Raw genomic sequence first — 22528 nt, forward strand, 5'->3', positions numbered from 1 at the left:
TAAAATTTGACAATATCACTAAATATTGAAAGTGTTGACACTATTCCCTATTAAATACTAAAATAATGACATTTTAAAAAAATTTCCCTTAAATTAATCATTTTCTCAAACCCAACACTTAAAATTTAGGAAAACTATTAAAACCTTATGCACAAGTCCATCAAAATCCATTATTTTAGTTTTACCTATCCCATCTCAAATCAGATAGTTACACTTTCTCTTAATTGAATTACTTTGTTTGTATAATAACTCTAGTATTGTATAATCGAATTCACAGTATCTGGCTTATTGATTCTTCATGAACTAGCTACATATAGTCTCAACAAATTTATTACTTTCAAATCGAAAGAAATGTATTTAGGCATGCATTGGAAAGTTTGAAATGAAGTTTGCAAACACTGTGTATCTTTGAACCCAAAAATTAACTTAAATAGCAGAGGCCATAAAAGAAGACAGAAAACATACTTCAACTAAAAACTAAATTTCTAGAATATTGTCTTTACCTTATGAATTTTTGTAGAGTGAGCCCATCTCAGGCTTCAACTCAGAACTATCTAAAGAAGTCCTCATTTACTAAGTCAATGTGAAGATTTTATATCTATACAGAGAAATAAAGGTTAAATGGAAAGATAAGAATACTCTACATGTCTACCAACTTCTCAACAGCAGAGGCTTAACCCCCCCTTCAATCACCAGGTTACCATTGCTTCTAAAATTATCGAGTCGAAAAGAAAAAAATCAATGCATTTTCTTTTCTTTTCTTTTCTTCCTTTCCCGAGTCTACTTTGGAGAGGAGTTCGTCGGAACTATCCATGAAGCTAATTGATGCTCCACTTCTCCCCAGTTGTGCACTTTCTTAACCATGGGATGCCCATTAAGTGACTCGCTTTTCGACCATGGGTATGAATTTTCATAATCAAATAGAAGAACCTTGATTCCAACTTCCGCGCACTCAATAGCATACCTTGGATTGTCATCAATCAGAACATTTGCTCTCAAGGACCTAGCATAACCAGTTATATAAAGTTAGGCAAACAACGTACATACTTAAGTCTTCCACAGGTCTAACAAGACAACATATTGAGACGGAGAATATGGTCTTCTATCTAGATAAAAAAACAAGAGAGGGGCAACAATTGTCTGCTACAAACTGAAAATGGTGTATCTAAGGTCGTCGTCTTTGTAACATTATGTGAAAAAAACTAAATGGTGCATCTAAGGTCAAATAACCAACAATAACAGGAGTTAAAGAGGCCTCTAAGGAATATAATTTTGCAAGTTAGCTAGTTATCAAAATGGATGGTGGCATCAATCTTCTGCTTATGACATTATCTGAAAATGGCGAGGCATTGCAGAAAAATAGAACAAAGAGAAAGATGAAGAAAAATGTGAAGGGTGATTGATAACATATACCTGCAAATATCTGATTTGGCTATTGATTTCCCATTCAGCGCAAAATGATTCCCGAAGTGCATTTCCTGAAACAAACCTGGATAATGCCTCTCAATCCACTCAATCGTATGGTCTTTGATGGCATTTTGTCGGGACCTATAAAACATTGGTCAAATTAGTTCCTAAGAAAATACCCCATGCAAAAGGTATCAATTAATTGAAGCAATGAAAGGGTCCTCAAATTACTTACGTCACAATTGATAGATTACAGAATCTAGACAACTTTTGAAGAGTCTGTTGAGAACCGGGAATTGGATGAATTCCGGTCTTGAAATAAGAGGTCTTGAAGAATTCATGAACACGGATATCAGCTGACACAATATTTATGTAAATTTAAAAACTGCAATGTTGTCGGACCACAAATGAAATAACCTAGAATAACATACACAAATATCCCATTGAAAAACCAAATGAAGGCATTGAAGGATCAAAACCAAATTAATCTGATGCCATATGTCTAAAGAATTTCAGCAGTGCACACCCATCAAGTTTTCAGTTAGCACTACAATAGAAAACAAACAACATACAATCTGTTTATTTATACTTTAACAATTTCAGTTGCCAATTGAAGTCTCTTCTATAGTTAAAGTTTTTTTTTTCTTGGATAGTCAATGTATTATACATGTCAATTAAAATTAAGAAGAGCAATAGAGGTAAGGAACAAGAAAAAAAAGGTGTGGAAAAACAAGAGATACTTGCTTGGAGGAATAGAGGCAAAAAGAGCACACTCAGAAGTAGAAACTATTGGAATTGATGCATCAAATGTTTAGTCTTCCAAAATTGTCTCTTAGTTTTTCAAGAAGTCTTTTTAGCATTCTGTAGTACATGTATCTAGTAAATTGTGATATATGTATTTAGTTATTTGTGCAAGACCTTTTGTTTTCTATTTTGAGTAGTATAAATAGTGATATAGTTGATGATTGTAATCATCTCAAGTGGCCTTAAGTAGCCTATATAATAAACTTGAACAATCTCTAAAAGATAGTATTCTCCTTCTATATTTCCTACAAATTGGTATCAGAGCAGGGTTTTGTTCTTAATCTGGGGTTAGGTGAAAAAAAAATATGGCATCCATTGAAGGTGCTGATTCTTCAGTTGTTCTTACTCCATTTTTTGATGGAACTGATTTTGAATACTGGAAGATAAGAATGAGAACACATTTTAAAGCTGAAGGTTTGTGGACTACTGTTGCAAATGGCTTTGAAGAGCCAGAAAACGATGGTGATCTTACATCAGCAGAGATGAAAAATCTTGAGGCTAAGTATCGTCAAGATGCAAAGGCCTTGAGCAAAATCCAGATGGAAGTCTCAAGAGCATATTTTGCAAAAATTGCTACTTGTGAGACTGCAAAGAAAGCTTCGAATTTTTTGAAAACTGATGTGTATGGTGACGAAAAGGTACGCACTTCCATCAAAAAATGGAGTAAGAACAACTGAAGAATCAGCACCTTCAATGGATGCCATATTTTTTTCTTCACCTAACCCCAGATTAAGAACAAAACCCTGCTCTGATACCAATTTGTAGGAAATATAGAAGGAGAATACTATCTTTTAGAGATTTTTCAAGTTTATTATATAGGCTACTTAAGGCCACTTGAGATGATTACAATCATCAACTATATCACTATTTATACTACTCAAAATAGAAAACAAAAAGTCTTGCACAAATAACTAAATACATATATCACAATTTACTAGATACATGTACTAAAGAATTATAAAAAGACTTTTTGAAAAACTAAGAGACAATTTTGGAAGACTAAACATTGATGCATTAATTCCAACAGTTTCTACTTCTGAGTGTGCTCTTTTTGCCTCTATTCCTCCAAGCAAGTTCTAGTTGGATCATTTCGTGCACACGAGAAGCGAAGATTTTTTCGTGAAGATCAACCCAAAGAGACGACTTTCCAATCTAAAATAAATGAGAATTCTCAAAATTTCTCAAAAATTCATCAGAAGAAAAATCCAAAGCCAAAAAAGAAGCAGGATCATGATGGTTCTTCCAAGAAGGTTGAAGAAAAAGGTGAGAAAAACTCTAGTCTTTTTTGTAAAGTTTGCAAAAAGACTAATCACAATGCAGAAAAATGTTGGTACAAAGGCAAGCTCCAATGTAACTTTTGGAAAAAGTTTGGCCACGTTGAAAAGGATTATTGGCACAAGAAACGGGAGCAAGCAAATTTTTGTGAAAAACATGAGGAAGAAAGGGAAGAAAATCTTTTCTTTGCTTCTAAATCTGATGCTTCAACAAAAAGCAATGAATGGTATGTTGATAGTGGTTGTACTAATCACATGACTGGAGATGGCAAGACTTTCCTCTCAATTAATAATAGCATCACTACTAAAGGGAAGATGGGGAATGGAGCCTTAGTTGATGCGAAAGGTAAAGGTACTATTTCGATCAACATGAAAGGATGCGGTAAGCAAATTCATGATGTTCTTTATGTTCCTGACTTGGAAGAAAATTTGCTTAGTGTTGGTCAACTTATGGAAAATGGTTATTCTCTTGTGTTTAGAGATAATTATTGCAAGATTTATGATAAAATTGAGCCAAATCAAGTCATTGTTGAAGTTAAGATGATAAAAAGAAACTTCTCTTTGCAATTTCATTACAATGCATTAAAAAATAAAATTGTAGATGATTCTTGGCTTTGGCACAAAAGATTTTGTCAGTTGAATTTTCATGGTTTAAAGCTTCTCAAGCAAAAGGACATGGTGAAAGGCCTTCCTGAGATACATACTGACGTGGATACATGTGAAAGTTGTATAATGGGAAAGCAACACAGGAAGTCTTTTCCAAAAAGGGTGTCTTGGAGAGCAAATGTATTTTTGGAACTAATTCATACCGACATTTGTGGACCAATGAAGACTCCATCTCTTGGAAGTCAAAGGTATTTTCTAATATTTATTGATGATTTCTCAAGAATGACTTGGGTTTATTTCTTGAAAGAAAAGTCAGAAGCATTTGCTACATTCAAGAAATTTAAAGCCCTTGTTGAGAAGCAAAAAGGTTGCAGCATCAAAACCATTCGTAGTGATTGAGGAGGTGAGCACACAAGTCAAGAATTTGAAGAATATTGCAAAAATGAAGGCATTCAGAAGCAACTTACAGCAGGGTATACTCCTCAACAAAATGGTGTATCTGAAAGAAGAAATAGAAAAATTGTTGAAATGGCCAGAACTATGATGATTGAGAAAGGGCTGCCAAAATATTTTTGGGCAGAAGCAGTGCATACAGCAGTTCACATCCTTAACAGGTGTCCAACAAAGGCACTAAAGGACAAGAAACCAGTTGAAGTTTGGAGTGGAATTAAACCTTCTGTAAGTCATTTTAAAATTTTCGGGTGTATTTGTTATGCCCATGTACCTGCTGAGAGAAGAACAAAATTGGATGAAAAAAGTCAAAAATGCGTCTTTCTTGGTTATAGTGATGTGACAAAAGGATATAGGCTTCTCGATGTCAAAACTAATAAACTTGTTGTTAGTAGAGATGTCATTTTTGATGAAAAACAACTTGGAATTGGGAGGATAAAAAGATAGAGAATACAACTATCATATCTTCAAATCAAGAAGAGGATGAGAAAGATGAAGATGTCTCTCAAGGGGGAGAAATCCCAAATTCAGAATGTTGAGTGACATTTATCAAAGATGTAATTTTGCCGGTGTTGAGCCAGAAAATTATGAAGAAGCAATAAAGCATGATGTTCGTAAGAAAGCCATGGAAGAAGAAATTTGAATTATTGAAAAAAATAATACTTGGGAGCTTGTGGCTATTCCTAGAGAAAGAAAAGTTATAAGTCTAAAATGGATTTACAAAATCAAACTCAATCAGGAAGGGGATATTCAAAATCACAAAGCTAGGTCGGTTGCTAGAGGCTTCACGCAAAAACCAGGTATTGATTTTTATGAAACTTTCTCCCCAGTTGCTCGTCTTGAGACAATTAGAACTGTAATTGTTGTTGCTGCACAAAAGAAATGGAAGATATTTCAACTTGATGTTAAATCAGCATTTCTGAATGGAAAACTTAATGAAGAGATTTATGTTGAGCAACCTCAAGGATTTTTTGTTCAAGGGGGAGAAGAAAAGGTGTATAGACTAAAAAAAGCTCTTTACGAGCTGAAACAAGCTCCAAGAGCCTGGTACAATGAAATTGATACATACTTTCTGAAAAATAATTTTCAGAGAAGTAAAAGCGAAGCCACTCTATATGTGAAGAAAGAACATGACAACATTATCATTGTTTGTCTCTATGTGGATGATTTGCTCTTTATTGGAAATGATGTAAAGATGATGCAAAATTTCAAACAAGATATGATGCAAGCTTATGAAATGAGTGATCTTGGATTGCTAAATTATTTCTTGGGCATCGAAGTTTCTCAAGTGAAAGAAGGAATTTTCATTTCTCAAAAGAAGTATATTAAAAGTATTCTTCAAAAATTCAAAATGATGGATTGCAGGTCTGTGGCCATACCATTTGCACCAAATGAGAAGTTTAGAAGAGATGATGGAGAAAAGAAAGTTAATAGCTCACTTTTTAGGAGTTTGATTGGAAGTTTGCTATATCTTACTTTCACAAGGCCAGATATTATTTTTGCTGCTAGTTTATTATCCAGATTCATGCAAGAACCAAGCCAAGTGCATTTTGGAGCTGCAAAGCGTGTTCTACGCTACTTGCAAGGAACAATGGATTATGGGATAATGTACAAATTTGGTGGAAATTTGAACTTAATTGGTTATTCTGATAGTGATTGGGCTGGAAGTATAGATGACATGAAGAGTACTTCTGGTTATGCTTTCTTATTTGGATCAAGCATTTGTTCTTGGTTATCAAAAAAGCAAAGTGTTGTTGCTCAATCCACTGCCGAAGCAGAATATGTTTCAGCATCCAAGGCTACTTCTCAAGCTATTTGGCTTAGGAGAATATTTGAAGATATTGGTGAAAAAAAAGGGACTGTTTTGTATTGTGATAACAAATCAGCAATTGCAATTGCCAAGAATCCAGTTAGCCATGAAAGATCAAAGCATATTTCCATCAAATATCATTTTATCCGAGAAGCACAAGAGAAAGGCGAAATTCAGTTGCATTATTGTCAGACAGGAGAACAACTTGCTGACATCTTCACCAAAGCACTTCCTAGAGAAAAAATTTGCTATCTTCAAGAACGCATTGGAGTTATCAAGCAAATGCATTAAGGGGGAGCATTGGAATTAATGCATCAATATTTAGTCTTCCAAAATTGTCTCTTAGTTTTTCAAGAAGTCTTTTTAGAATTCCGTAGTGCATGTATCTAGTAAATTGTGATACATGTATTTAGTTATTTGTGCAAGACTTTTTGTTTTCTATTTTGAGTAGTATAAATAGTGATGTAGTTGATGATTGTAATCATCTCAAGTGGCCTTAAGTAGCCTATAGTAAACTTGAGCATTGTCTAGAGATAATATTTTTTCTTTCATATTTCCTACAGAAACGTCCAAGAGGAGAAAAAGAAGCAGGATTGGCGCCAAAACAAAGGAAAAAGTGGCACGTGAGAAGTAGAAGACAAAAAAGAAGAGAAGAGTGCAGGGAGGAAGAATCAATAGGAATAGCAAAGCAAAAATTGCAGAAGACGATATAGGAAAACTAACCCAAAAAATGAAGAAAGAAAGATGGCTAACTGTACTTATACACTGGAATATAGACCAAACATTGAGAAGTTGCGAGCATTCAAAGTTGAATCCTGGATGAAGACAGGCAAAACCGCAAAGGATGCAACTGATATTACCGAAAGCCTTAATCCTCTCCTTTTCTTTAGCCCTTTGCAAGGGAACGATAACTTAGAAAATGACACCAATTATAGTTCACCACACTGAATGTTAATGTGCTTTATTGCAATAACTTTTCACACTATTACCGATAGTCTCTTACAGGAAATCCATTCCTTTTAGTGTCTCATTTCAGTTTTTTGGGGAGAGAGACTGTCAATCATATATTATGATATAGCAAACTAACTTAAAGAGTGAAGAAATTTGTCTATGAAATCTTTCAAATGCAGGGTCGTGGATCAGATAATATAGTAATCATAAAAGATCACAAAGGTAAACTTTGCAATAGGTCATCTTTGACAGAGTTGCCAACATTGCAGAAGCATTACTTTCAATCTTATTGGAAAAAGTTAGACTAAAATGAGAAAAGGAGACAATTTTATCAAAGGAAGGAGCTTGGCCATAATGGCATACAAAAGGAAAAATATAATAGAGCTTTGTCACATTGACAACAATGATGTCCAAAAATTCCATAGGGTACCTGCTATCTCTCACCATCACAGGTGTCTACTATCTGTCACCATCATGAGGGACTTCTAAGTTATCCCCTTATATGCTATTATAGCTAACTTTTAGTGTGAAGAAATTTCTGCATCAAATCTGCCAAATGTAGGGTCCTAGATAATATAGTGATCATGTAGGTAAGGTGATAAAAGAATGCCAAGATGGGATCTACAGTAGGTCATCTTGTATGTTTGAGCCACTGCAGAAGCATTAATTTCAAATTTAAGGGGAAAAAGAGAGAGTAAAGTGAGACCACAATGTCGATTTTATCAATGGAAGCAAATTGGTTATAATAGCACATCGGGGAAAACAAAAAGGATCTTAATTAATTTTTTTGTGAAAATGATGGTATCCAACTATTCCATGGGGGGTACCTGCTAACTCTTAACGGTCCCCGATAACTCTGCCCATCAAGGCTTCAGCAAATGGCAAAGATCACCTATGGTTTATGGCCTCTATGCTAGATATTTTTTTTCAAAGACCACCTGGTACATATGTCAGAAAAGGGAAAAACACAGTGGAGGACATAAACCTTAGCCTCCCTCTACTAGGGTTTGAACTTGGTCTCCAAGTTTTCCCCTTAATTGACTGCTAAGACACACCCTTGGGTGCAACTTAGTAGTAATATTATGAACAAAATAAAACTAAAAATATCTCACTCCACCTAAACTGTACCCTAAATGTCATTCACTACTTAAACTCAAAGATCACAAAGACGAGCACTTCAAATACCTCCAATCGGAAGTGGATAAACAAAAGGAGAACAAAAGTTGGGAAAACACCTTAAAATAGTTGCTTCTACCTAAATAACTCAACTGAAAAAAAGACCCACTAATACCTTCATCTCTTGAGCACTTCCATATCTGCAATAATTAGCGAAAAGGTAGCTCAGAAAAGTACAGTATTGCAGGAGAAGAGATATATTAATGTAATGAAACAAGTGATATCTCCTCAGTTACAACAACATTTCAAAATTTCACTACCATTTCTTTGTTTACCAATTTAACTCTTTTGATAGGTAAAAGTGGATTAATTGTTAACACTAATGAGCAATCAAGTAGAGGACCATTTGCAAAAGAAGCCAATAAATATACACAAAAGTCAACATACAAAAACAATTAAACACGGAACCCAGAATGACCGAAAGTTACAATTTCTAACAACACAATCTACCTTCCTGGATCCAAACTAAAACCTTTTCACCTAGATTACTTCCAAGTTCCAACTACCATAATTTAAACACACTTTAAAGTCTTAATCAGATTGTTATCTTGTACTTGATCTCTTCTTTTTTGTTCTCTTAACCGACCTTCTAGACATGTTTCATCAATTTGTCATGACTCCTTGCCTGTCTTCACTTTCACCCCAAGACACTTCCAAAGTTTCCCAATATTTGTCATTAAGTCTATTGCATTTTCTTCCGCTACAACTAAGGGTATTGTCAAATCATGTAATTGAACTTCACATTTGTCCCACTTTCCAAATCTACCTTGCTTCTCCATCATAACATCAGAATCCCAATAACTATTTTGTCATCTTAAGTGTGTCTACTGAGCATCTTGACACTTCTACTCATGTTGAATTGTTATTCATTCTTTCTGTGCGCTATCAATTTTGAATTGAGAGAGGAGAAGCAAGTCCACCATCACAGCAGGATGGAGAATGGGATTGAACTCTCAACTTTTCTTTGTAAAGGAGGACTGAACTCACAATTTAACCTTCTATTTGATGTGATATCTTCTCATTTATCTGTCCTAAAAAAATAGTTCTCCTTCCATTTAATGAACTTCACCAATCTATGTCCACTTCCCTAAAAGACTTAATACATGTATCACCTATTTTTATTTAATACAACTATTTCGTGTGCTCTTACATTAAATCAGGCACCAGGAGATTAAGCACTCCAACTTCTCCTTTTTTTTTTTAAAGAAAAAACACTTACAAAAAACAAAAGTAATCAATTGTGCATTTCCCATATCCAATAGTATATAAATCACATTATAAATCTATTCCAAATTGGGAAGGACAGGGCACATTCTGTTCTCATCAGTTCCATCAAATGATTGGAAGATATAGGGCGCTGAATTTTTAGTTATATTCAGTGTTATCAAAGGTGAAAAACACCAAAATTCACAGATGCCAAACAATACGCAACACAATTGATAAGTATGGTACCTTGAAGAATTCATATACATGATACTCAGACACCGAATGGTATGATGAGTAACGATCTGCAACAAATTCGTTGAGAGCTGAAACAAAGTTCCCGAGGACTGCAAATCAACAAATAAAAACAGATAAGGATGACAGGCGAGCACACACAATCATTTAATATTTAGAGACACAACACAAATTTCTAAAAAATAAGAATTACGAGGAAAAGATAGTGCAAGAAAGTGGATAGGACTAGCAAATCAGGATTACAGAACTACACAAAAATGTTGATAATGTACTATTAGGGTCAAAGGGTTCAACATCTATGAAAGGGGTTTCGGGTGAAATTGACCTTGCTAGATACCATGGTTGCAGACATTAACCACAATTGTACCAACCAGAAAGTTTAGATTCAAGTACCTTCATCAACATCAACAGCTACAACAATTTTACCATGTAAATCCTGGTTAAAGAATCCATCAGAGCTTCCTTTGTTAGATGGATCATTGTTAGTATTAGAATTCATAGTAGCACTACTAGTACTAGATTCCTCATCATCATGTAACAAAATCGAATGGGGTGGAGCAAAAACCTGAAATCCATTCTTATACTTATTGTTGCTACCTGCACAACTTATATTTGAATCATTAGAAAAAGAACCAAAACCCCAAAGCCTAAGACTCATTGCCACATTGTTAAAAGGGTATTTTCCTCCACCGCCCTTTGGATCAATGGAGGTAGATATAACACATGACAAAATCTGATTGTACCATTTGTTAGATAATAGAAAGGAAGAATCTTCAGGTCCAACAGAAAAGGTAGATGATGTAAACGCCATTAAAGACCAATTTTGATGATTAATACTAAATAAACGCTGCACAAAGCTTCCCCTACTTATCATAACGATACTAAAAAAGATACATTTCCAAACATCTAGCAAAAACTCATGAAAAAAAGGAACAACACAATGTCCTTGTGCTATTCAACACCAAGAAAAAGGGGTTTTCATGCGATGGAAATTAATTGTGTAAATGTCGAAAGAAACCATATACAATTACATGTCTAGCAACAAAGGGAGTTGCAAAAGTACAGGTAGAGAAGAATTCAACCCTAATATCTAGGGGATGCATCAGTTGCCCTAGCCCAATATGGGTCTCATTCAGGATGGGTTTGGAAAGGAGAAAGGATGTTCAGCCCAATTTTCTAATTGGGTCTGGGCAAGTTTTTTAATTATTATTTTTTTTAAAAAAATATTTGTATATATATATATATATTTATACACACACACACAAAATTACTTGTGTAGCAACAAAAAGAGTTGGCAAAATTACAGGTAGAGAAGAATTCAACCCTAATATCTAGGGGATGCATCAATTGCCCTAACCCATATGGGTCTCATTCGGGTCGGGTTTGGAGAGGAGAAAGGATGTTCAGCCCAATTTTCTAATTGGGTCTTGGCGAGTTTTTAAATTAATTTTTTAAAAAAATATTTGTATATATATATATATACACACACTAGAATTTGGTGGCCCGTGCCAACATTTTTAGCGAACCATGCATATGAAGATGACATATTAAGTATATAACAATAGTGGCACAACCAAAAACTATATATTAGGTGTTGACGTTAGGTTTTCATTACGTAGGTATGTACATTTTATTCACATATTTTGTTTACATAGGAAAAGGAAAGCGATCTAATCTGTATGGATACGGTTGCTGCAGTGATTCAAAATGGCTCCAACCATATTGCAACATGTAGGCGGCATTGGATTTTCACTGATAAAAATATTTAAAATACAGCAGTTAGTCAAAGTTTTAAAAATAGAAAATAAGAGTTCCGCAGAAGTGTATATACCTTGCTATAGTGTTTTGGAGGGGAAGTTTTGGGTTCTGGAGCATGGCTGCCATGGGAAGTGGATTCTTTCTTGTCTTTTTTGTCTGTGACATGATTTTCAATCTTTCATTTGCTGCTTGTTGTTGTGTCCATTGGAGTTGGCGATGATGGTGCGCTGATGATGTTCTGTTTTTTGGCGTACGACAAGATGATTAATTTTTCCAGGAGTTCCATCCATAGTTTTAGCAAATGCCTCTTTGACTTGGATGGTGAATGTTTTTCCAGCTAATTGTCTTGTCACATTTGCAAGAGGCAATATTTGTTTCTTGATGGATAAGAGAAGATCAGTTAATAATATGCATTTATATTGTATTTATTTTAGATAACCGTAATATATACCTTAGTGTAGTGAATGTCATAGATTTCTTCTGAAGTGAGATGCAACATTGTCTCGGCAGGTTGGTCTGCGATTAGTGCTGTTGTTGAACCGCTGTTGTATGTAATGGTGATGTCAAATTGGCATCTGTTGGCCCCGTGCTAACACAGGCCCAACATTTCAAGTGAAGCACGCATATGAAGCATATTAAGTATATAACAATCATGGCACAACCAAAATTATATATTAGGCGTTGGAGCCAAGTTTCATGATGTAGGTATGTATATTTTATTTACATATCAAAAGGAAAGCGATCTGTATGGATACGCTTGCAGCAGCAATTGAAAATGGCTCCAACCATTGCAAAATGTGGGCGGCATTGGCTTTTCACTGATAAAAATATTTAAAATACTGTGTGATTGATTACCAATAAATTTTACAAGATAAATAACTTTTCGTGTTTTAAAACTTAGAAATCCTTTCTAAATAGATTTGGAGAATATTTTTTTTTATTAATCATAATTGTCATATTAAAATGAACATATTTACTTTTTCACACCTCATAATACCATATAGGTTGAATTTAGTAAAAGAATGAGTTAACATGTTAATTAGCACTCCTTATAAGAAATCTTCATTTGATTATAGCACTCCTTATAAGAAATCTTCATTTGATTATTACATAATTTCTTTTTTTTACACATATGAAATCTGAAAAACAATCATTTTTTTCTATTCAAATTGCAGAGGAACTCCAAATTCTCTTGGCTCTTTATAAATTAATAAAACAATATACAAGTAAGATGAATTTAATCAAATGCTATAAACAAAATTGTACATCAACATAGCAAAAGATTAAGCTAATTGTCCCTTTGGGGAAATCTGGTAAAATTAGAACGATACAGAGAAAATTAGCATATGTAAGAATGACATGCAAAATTTGAGAAATGGTCCAAAAAAATTTTAAAAAAATTAAAAAAGATTAAGCTAATTAATGAAAAGTGTTTTGGTTACATCAACCATGTGAATTTTGTGTTTACAGTGTTTATCATCAAATGAATATTCCTCTTGTGGCTACAAGAATATCCTTCTTTTTTTTTTCTATTTCGATGAATAAAGTTTACTTAGTTTATGATTTTAATTTATAAAATGAAAACAAATAGGTCAAGAATTTTACTTATTTAAAAGAAAAGTATTTAAATTCAATATCATAGTCTTCTATGTGGGGAAAATTAATCACAAATTTAAATTTTAGCAATATTTAAAAAAATCATTTAAATTATTTTTATTGTGTAAATTTACAAAGTCAATTAGATAGGTCTTTGGAGGATATACCAACAAGGCTTAATCAATGGTCTAATCTTCTAATCTTTTAGTAAAGATAATAAGTTGAAATAATTAAACCAACCATATTAATATATGTTAATAAATTAATCAAAATACATTAAGCTAAAATGAGTTACATAATAACAATTCCTTAAAAGATTATGAAATTATTTTATTAGACGCTGGAATTATATGAGATATTTTAATCGAGTATCAAAACACATATTAACAATGTTTTTCTATTACTAGAGGATTGAGGTGTTGAGATTCCAACTTATGACTTCTACATTTTCAGAATGACGAGTTTAATATCGCTTTATTTTAATTTAATATATATATATATATATATATATATATATATATATATATATATATATTTAATGAATCTTTTAGCACAAATTTGCTATTGAACAAAAAGTCGTGGATCATTTGTGAAAAGACTTTATTTATATATGTTTTAGAAAAAGAAAAAGTTCAGGATTAAGAAACTTGATTTTTATTTCTTTCTTTTTTGGGTTTTCCATCTTTTTTATTATTTGGATTTTGTGGGACTGAAATGCTAGACCAAAAAAGGTAGAAATCGAGTATCAGAACACATTTTAGTGTTTGGTTGTTCTCTGTTGTTACTGCTATTGCTAGCTGCAAATGGGCTTGCTTCTATATAAGTATTGCAAAAGTGCTATTCTCTAAATATGAATGATCATACACAGGCAGCTCTACAGAATGTAAGGGAAGAGGACATGATGTTACTATTAAGTTAGCAAGAATTTTTTATGTAAGCAGTAAGTTATTCAATGAAAACTTAGCTAACCATTCATAATGCTCATGGCTTTGGTTATTCCTTCATCATCATAGCTACATGCATACAGATGATTGAAGTCATCTAATATGAAATTTTCAACTATTCACAGATACAGGTGAATTGTATGCATACTCAAAACCTGTTAAAAAATTGGCCTCACACGACAAACTCAAGCTTGTAACAACTATCAACAGATTAGCTTAGCATAAGGTTGTTTTCTATTTTTGTTGCTCAACATTAAGTCATTCCAATTTTGTGATTCAAAGATAAAAGCAACCCCAAGAAGGCTAAGACTCCACCCTATACATATACTGTCGTTCATCTTGTATTTCAAACATACTAAGAACAAAACTTTGAACATTTTTATAACACAACAAAATTTAAGAATATTTTCACAACTAGAAAATTAAAGCTAGTAGCGAAACTAGAATCAGAAACAGATTAACCAAAAAAATATACGAAATATTTTTTTAAAGAAGAATTGTTGTTGATATGTGTCTAAAGAATCAAACTGATTCCTACAAACTTTGCAGAAACACGAAGTTACCAAGTTTAATGAACCAGTGAAGAACAAAAGAAAAGAAGAATTGAAATTAATTCACAAATCTAAAATTTGTAAAACATGTACCAGAATCTGAAAAAAATTTAATAGGAAAAAGATCAAGTCCACTGAACTCACAGTGTCCCCTTAAGAAATTATTCCCCTCTAGTATTCGAGGTTTGATTTGGAATATGACCTCCCAGGGTAAAATGATCTCAATCACCAGAGTATAGATACCAAAAACTTCGGTATCAGCGAACCACTCAACAGAAGTAAAGTACACTTAGAATACTAGATTTAGTAGTTGAAGAAGAATTCCATGAATTCTATATTTAAATGAGAGGAAATTCCTCAATTTATAGAAAACAAAGGGTAGTGAGAATGATTCTTATTGTGCCTTACCGGAAAGGTCACAAACCTTTGGAAAAGTCACAATCTTTCAGAAAAGTTGTCACCTTTTATAAAAGTTACAACTTTTCATAAAAGTCACAACTTTTCATAAAAGTCGCAACATTCCATAAAAGTCGCAACATTCCATAAAAGTCACAACTCTTCATAAAAGTCGCAACTCTTCGTTTTCCATTCACACCTTATTAAAATCTAACAATCCCCCGCATGAATGAGAAATGACTCGAAGACAGAGAAACGGACAAATATGTGTACATTACAAGTAAGAATTAATTGCATCTGGATAAGTAGGTTTCCCCTTGGACTTTCCGTAGTGAACATATATCGGATATACTCGGTCAATCAGTAGATGTGATATGTCTGAACCGTCAAACTTTGGTGTATACCTAGACAACCATATGTCACACAATTAACCCTTTACCGTTTATGGTTCTTACGATTGTGTCGTTTTAGCCATGAACATCTCTTGGTTTCATGAGTGTATAGAGAGATGACTTTTGAAAATCATCTTCTTTGAAGCGACTTACACTTCACACTCACATAGGTGATTCCTAACCGTGTTATTGCGTAAATACACTATTTGGTAAACTCTGCCAAACTTAGAAAGTCATTAAAATCATTAAGCTTTATTAACTCATTAACAAGCCTTAATGTTGTATCCTTGTCCCTGACTTTGTCTTCATCATGAGAATGGATTGAGTTTGTTGACAATTCTGAACCGTCAATCACAACTTTGGTTTTTTCCTTGAATCTAGCTCTTGGGATCTCCAGTCTGCTAGATAGAGTTACCGCCATGATGACTTGTCCTAAGCCGTAAATTCATTCCCTTAGATGATCTTTTAACTTCCTCTCTAGTTAGGCCTTTTTGCAAGTGGATCCGACACATTATCCTTTGACTTTACATAGTCAATTATGATAATTTCACTAGAGTGTAGTTTTTCTAATGGTATCATGTCTATGTCGTATATGACGAGATTTTCCGTTATACATAATGCTCCATTCCCTATCTATTGCATCTTGACTGTGAAAGTGTATGCATACTAATGCCAATGGTTTGGGCCAAAATAGAATATCTATCAAGAAATTCCTAAGTCTTTCAACTTATTCACCGACCTTATCTAGAGCATCTAGCTCAAAGATCATTGTAGATCTATCGATATATGTCTCTTTTGAAATATTTATAAGAGACTGCTCCTCTACCAATAGTAAATACATATCAACTCGTGAATTTTACTTCATTCATCCGATGATTCAATTTGTATCACTATATCTTTCAAAATTGTTGGATATCGTTATAATGCAAGACATAGTTTTAAGTATTATTTTAAATACTCCAAAACTCTATTTATTGAAAGTTAATGAATTTATTTGGGATCACTTGTGAACCGACTCAGTTTGAAATAGCAAATGATGTATCTGATCGCACACACTATATGATATACATTATGCTTTCCAAAACTCTAGCACAATCCAATTGTGAGTCACTTTTGTTTTCACTCTTTTGAAATGCAAATCTCACTTTTATTGGAGACTTGACAATATTGACATCCAAATATTTGAACTAATTAAGTACCTTTTCAAAGCAATGAGACTGTAAATGCTAAACATTATGGAGTTCTACGAATTCTTATATCTAAGATCGCATTAGCAACTCCAATATTTTTCATTTCACTTGTTTTATAGCATACATTTAGTAGCATTTATGTCATTAGTGTCTCTATTGATGATCAACATATCACACATATAAAAACAAACAATGACCTTATGATTTTAATCTGAACACATTTATCACTTCCATCATTCTTCAATCCATTTGCCGAAATGGTTTGATCAAATTATGTCATTGTTTGGGTGCTTTTATAACGTGACTTAACAAGTTCACACACTATCTTTTATTTATCAGGAACCACAAAACCCTCGGGTTGTTCCATGTAAATTTCTTCCTCCAATTCTACATTTAAGAAAGTTCTTTTCACATTTATTTGATGAATTTGGACGTCATATACCACACTAATAATTTTTGCATCTTAACGAATGTAATTCTAATTACTAACGAGTATATATATATATATATATATATATATATATATATATATTGACAAGATCAAAATGTTATTTTTTTGTCTAAAGCTTTGACACAGTCTTGCTTTATATTTTTCAACAATTCCATCAACTGTTATTTTCCTTCTAAAGATTCACTTTGAACTCAAAGGTTTATTTTCTTGAAGAAGATCAATAACTTCCAATATTGTTTATTGACACCATCTTTACAAAGAATGAGTCTACAAAAGACACAGGAAATGTTACAAAATCATATTCGAAGGAAGTAAATGTCCTTTAACATTTACTAAGCCTCTAAATCTCTTTATTAAGTACATTATCATTTTCATTTCCTAGGCCTTTTAGACCTTCTCTAGACTACTCAAGTCTAATTTTATAGTCCACAGTCATAGTTCCTATTTTAATTCTTTTAGGAATAGGAACTTGGACTTTGACTAACTCCTATACTTTGAAATATTTCAAGTTGGATTTCCTTCCTTTCTATTTTTCATATGGAAAAGATTGTATTCTGATCAAACAAAATCACTTTCTTTCTAAAAGGACAACTTTTTGTTGTTCCCTTTTGCAGTAAGGATAGTTCCTCCACACAAGTTTTGTTTAAACCCGAACTTATAAATAATCCATCCATCATTTCTTTCAATGTTCGATTTTTCATTAGATTGAGGTGAATATGGCAGTAGTTTGATGGATATCCAAACATATTTCTGCACAATGAGATTTATACTCTCCATTCTTATAACTTCTTATATTTTTCACACTAATTTTCAACTTTGATATTACATTGTCTAGACATTTCTATTGCTTCATCCTTACCATTCAGCAAATAGACATAGTCATTTCTAATGCAATTCTCAATAATAGTAACAAATACTTTTTCCCACCATGAGATGGTGTTAGCTTCATATTACAAATGTCAGTGTAAATAAATTCTAAGGGATTAGAATTCCTTTCAACAGATTTATAAGAATGCTCGACATACTTAGATTCCACAAAAACTTGACATTTTTATTCATTGCCCTCAACGTTAGGCAAACTTCTAAGTTGATCAGTTTTTCTTACAAGGTTTTGTAATTGACATGCCCCAAGTGTTCATGTCACAAACATTGACTCAATCAAGTAAGAACAAATAAAACATTGAGTTTGAAAAGCTCTTCGCGACGTAGTTTATTTCTCACTAATATTTTGTTCCTATTTCTTACAATTTTGTATGATACAAACATTGTTTAGATTGTCAAATGTCTTTTTCAGAAGGATATTCCATAACTTCCAACATGATTGTTGTAGAACTACCCATGAACAAAGTTTCATCGGGTTCAATAAAGACAATATAATCCAGATGTTATTTTTACAAAAAAAAATAATAAATGACTGTTCACCAATATTCATGTCTATGCAAATACTTTTATTATAATAGACATATCTTTTCTTGAAAAATCACAACATTTTAAGTGATATTTTTTTCCATAAAAGAACACAATTATTTTGAACAAGTATATATATAATTTGGATGTTTCATACTAGTCACACTATATACTAGTAATAGAGAAACTCAACAACCACAATACCAAATATACTCCAAATATTTTATGGGTATAACATAATACAAAAGTATCATTGAGTTTAATATCTTTTGCTCCAAAGTTAAATTAGACACCAAGTCTAATCATAAGCAAATAACCCACACATTTCAAATGTGATCTCAAAAATATTTTTCAAGTATTTGAAAATAGTTTTTCCACATACTTTAAGTTCATTAATAGACATACCACTTAGTATTTTAAATACTAACAATAAGGACAAAAAAAATTGTACAATTTATTTCTATATTACATTGAAGTTTATAGAAAATCAAAAGTACAACACTGACTTATTATGTGAAGTTTTCATATTTTTCTAACCAATTGCATAGTCCAATTTATCCAGAGTATAAAACCACAAAAGTTTTTAGTCTACAAAAATCAGACACACTAACATTTCTCATGGAGTACAAAACTACAAAAGTCGTTGTTTTCTCTAAATAGAATAAAACATATTATTTATCACATAGAAATTTTTTCTCATCAAATAGTCTTCCAACTATAACATTTTGACATGCTATCTTATCAAACCAAAATATGCATATCTCATTTTTGCAAACTAAAGAATTTTAAAAGCAACAATATTTGCGAAGTAAAATTCATTCCACAACATATGGTTTGCAGATCTTTTTCTAAAGATACACACAATAAAAAAAAATCAAAGATGATTACTCTTAGAAACTATGTTCCTCCTTAGATAATTTAATAAGAAGGTTACCCGGTAATCTTCAAACGGAATACCATAAAAATTTTCTGTTACATTCTTACTTCGACCTTAGTAAACAAAGCAACGAATTATGGAGTAGTAGCGCATTTATCTTCTACGTCCATGATCAGATTCTCTCAATCAGCAATACAAAAAATACTAACAGTATATTAATTTTCTTAAGATTGTTGTTAATCTTGTATTTCAAACATACTAAGAAAAAAACTTTGAACATTATTGTAAGACAACAAAGTTTAAGAACATTTTCACAACTAGAAAATTAAAGCTAGTAGCGAAACTAGAATCAGAAGCATATTTAAAAGAAAATATATGAAATATTTTTCTTAAAGAAGAATTGTTGTTAATATGTGTCTAAAGAATCTTAATGATTCCAACAAACTTTGCAGAAACACGAAGTTCAAGTTTAATGAACCAGTAAAGAACAAAAGAATAGAAGAACTGAAATTAATTCACAAATCTAAAATTTGTAAAACACATATCAGAATCTAGAAAACTTTTACTAGGAATAAGATCAAGTTCACTGAACTCACAATGTCCCCTTAAGGAAATTATTCCCCTCTAGTATCCGAGGTTTGATTTGGAATATGACCTCCTAGGGTAAAATGATCTCAATCACCAGAGTATAGATGATACCAAAAACTCCGGTGTCAGCGACCACTTAAAGGCAGTAAAATACACCTAAAATACTAGATTTAGTAGTTGAAGAAGAAGTCCAAGAATTCTATATTAAAAAGAGAGGAAATCCCTCAATTTATAGAAAACAAAGGATAGTGCGAAAAGGTTCTTATTGTGCCTTACCGGAAAGGTCACAATTCTTTTGTAAAAGGCACAATCTTTCAGAAAGGGCGTCATCTTTTATAAAAGTCAAAACTTTCCATAAAAGTCACAACTTTTCATAAAAGCCGTAACTTTTCATAAAAGTCACAACTCTTCATAAAAGTCACAACTCTTCATTTTCCATTCACACCTTTTGTAATTCAACTATAATTTTCAAAACAGTCTTATTAGAAACAGTCTCTTTAAGGTAGAGATAATAAGGTATACGTACTCTCTACCCTCTCCAGACCCCATTTATGGGACTACGCCGAGTATGTTGTTTCTTGTAGTGAAGTTTCGAACTTCTATAAACGGAAAATCCTTTCTTTACCACAAGAATACGATACCATCCACAATGTAGTTGTGAAAGAGTTTTTCTTAGGGAGAGAATAACTTTCTTTGTTATATTTTGCAATTATTAGCTTTCGCGTGCTGTATGATTATTTCAATCCCAACAGGTACTTTTATTGATATGATGGAAAAATTTGCAAGTAAACAAAACAAGAAGCAATGGGCAATTGGAACGATATTTGTGGCTGCTAAAGTAGATCATATATCAGATAAGAGAAACAAATGTTTAGATTGGCTTGATAAGCAACCTCCAAGATCAGTTCTTTATGTTTCATTTGGATCATCAACTATATTTTCTGATAAAGAGGTGATGGAGCTGGGGATGGGACTAGAGCGAAGCAAACAAAAGTTTGTATGGGTGTTGAGAGATGGTGATAGAGATAATATCTTTAGTGAGGAAGCTAAAAGATTTGAGTTGCCAGACGGTTTTGAAGAAAGAGTAGAAGGTGTTGGTTTAGTGGTCAGATTATGGGCGCCACAACTTGAGATCTTGGGTCATTCTTCTAAGGGAGGGTTCATGAGTCATTGCAGATGGAATTTTTGCATAGAGTGTATTACTATGGGGGTACCAATGGCTGCTTGGGCTATGCATTATGAACAACCACTTAATTCTTTCTTTGTGATAAAAATCTTGAAATCTTTATGTTGGATTTTAAAAAGGTGTGAATGGAAAATGAAGAGCTGCGACTTTTATGAAGAGTTGTGACTTTTATGAAATGTTGCGACTTTTATGAAAAGTTGTGACTTTTATGAAAAATTGCGACTTTTATGAAAAATTGTGACTTTTATGAAAGGTGACGACCTTTCTGACACATTATGACTTTTCCAAAGGTTTGTGACCTTTCCGGTAAGGCACAATAAGAACCTTTTCGCACTACCCTTTATTTTCTATAAATTGAGGGATTTCCTCTCATTTTAATAGAGAATTCATGGACTTCTTCTTCAACTACTAAATCTAGTATTCTAAGTGTACTTTGCTGTCATTGAGTGGTTCGCTGACACATAAGTTTTTGGTATCTATACTCTAATGAGATCATTTTACCCTAGGAGGTCATATTCCAAATCAAACCTCGGATACTAGAGGGGAATAATAAGGGGACTCTGTGAGTTCAGTGGACTTGATCTTTATCCTATTAATTTTTTTTTGCAGATTTTGGTACGTATTTTACAAATCTTAGATTTGTGAATTAATTTCAGTTTTTCTATTCTTTTGTTCTTCACTGGTTCATTAAACTTGGTAACTTCGTGTTTCTGCAAAGTTTGTTAGAATCAGTAAGATTCTTTAGACACATCTTAACAACAATTCTTCCTTAAGAAAAATATTTCGTATATATATTTTTTAAATATGCTTCTGATTCTAGTTTCCCTACTAGCTTTAATTTTCTAGTTGTGAAAATGTTCTCAAAATTTGTTGTCTTACAAAGATGTTCAATGTTTTGTTCTAAGTATGTTTGAAATACAAGATGAACAACAATCTTAAGGAAATTTATATACTATTAGTATTTTTTGTATTCTGCTGATTGAGAGAATCTGATCATGGAAGTAGAAGATAAATGCACTACTGCTCCATAATTCGTTGCTTTGTTTAGTTAGGTCGAAGTAAGAATGTAACAGAAATTCCGTTTGAAGATTACCATGTAACCTTCTTATTAAATTATCTAAGGAGGAACATAGTTTCTTAGAGTAATCATCTTTGATTTTTTTTATTATGTGTATCTTTGGAAAAAGATCTGCAAATCATATGTTGTGGAATGAATTTTACTTCGCAAATATTGTTGCTTTTAAAATTCTTTAGTT

At 32.6% G+C, this 22528-nt stretch overlaps 2 protein-coding genes and 1 pseudogene across 2 annotated transcripts; 2 read left to right on the plus strand and 1 right to left on the minus strand.

The window, feature by feature from the left end:
- Nucleotides 1-403: 403 nt before the first annotated feature.
- Nucleotides 404-11108, minus strand: LOC104648191 (uncharacterized). Its single transcript, XM_010325089.4, has 6 exons — nucleotides 10330-11108; nucleotides 9931-10028; nucleotides 8594-8618; nucleotides 1643-1763; nucleotides 1414-1548; nucleotides 404-1003 (listed from the first exon to the last, which is right to left on the minus strand). The coding sequence occupies exons 1-6, from the start codon at nucleotides 10808-10810 to the stop codon at nucleotides 781-783; spliced, it is 1083 nt and encodes a 360-aa protein (XP_010323391.1). The 5' UTR covers nucleotides 10811-11108; the 3' UTR covers nucleotides 404-780.
- A 1880-nt stretch (nucleotides 11109-12988) lies between these two features.
- LOC112939988 (U6 spliceosomal RNA) lies at nucleotides 12989-13084 on the plus strand (annotated as a pseudogene).
- A 7771-nt stretch (nucleotides 13085-20855) lies between these two features.
- Nucleotides 20856-21437, plus strand: LOC138337290 (zeatin O-xylosyltransferase-like). The gene has a single exon (XM_069287195.1). The coding sequence runs from the start codon at nucleotides 20856-20858 to the stop codon at nucleotides 21435-21437; it is 582 nt and encodes a 193-aa protein (XP_069143296.1).
- The last annotated feature ends 1091 nt before the right edge of the window (nucleotides 21438-22528 follow it).

Source organism: Solanum lycopersicum, chromosome 7, assembly GCF_036512215.1.
Source record: "Solanum lycopersicum chromosome 7, SLM_r2.1".
Lineage (NCBI taxonomy): Eukaryota > Viridiplantae > Streptophyta > Magnoliopsida > Solanales > Solanaceae > Solanum > Solanum lycopersicum.

What these genes read in the sequence shown, in the direction of transcription:
- LOC138337290 (XM_069287195.1), top strand. Translation starts at nt 20,856, where the DNA reads ATGGAAAAATTTGCAAGTAAACAAAACAAGAAGCAATGGGCAATTGGA.
- LOC104648191 (XM_010325089.4), bottom strand. Translation starts at nt 10,810, where the DNA reads ATGATAAGTAGGGGAAGCTTTGTGCAGCGTTTATTTAGTATTAATCAT. An exon ending in GAAGTGCTCAAGAGATGAAG is followed by an intron (nt 1,764 to 8,593) that starts GTATTAGTGGGT and finishes ATATTGTGTCAG; the next exon opens with CTGATATCCGTGTTCATGAA. An exon ending in TGTAATCTATCAATTGTGAC is followed by an intron (nt 1,549 to 1,642) that starts GTAAGTAATTTG and finishes AATGTTTTATAG; the next exon opens with GTCCCGACAAAATGCCATCA.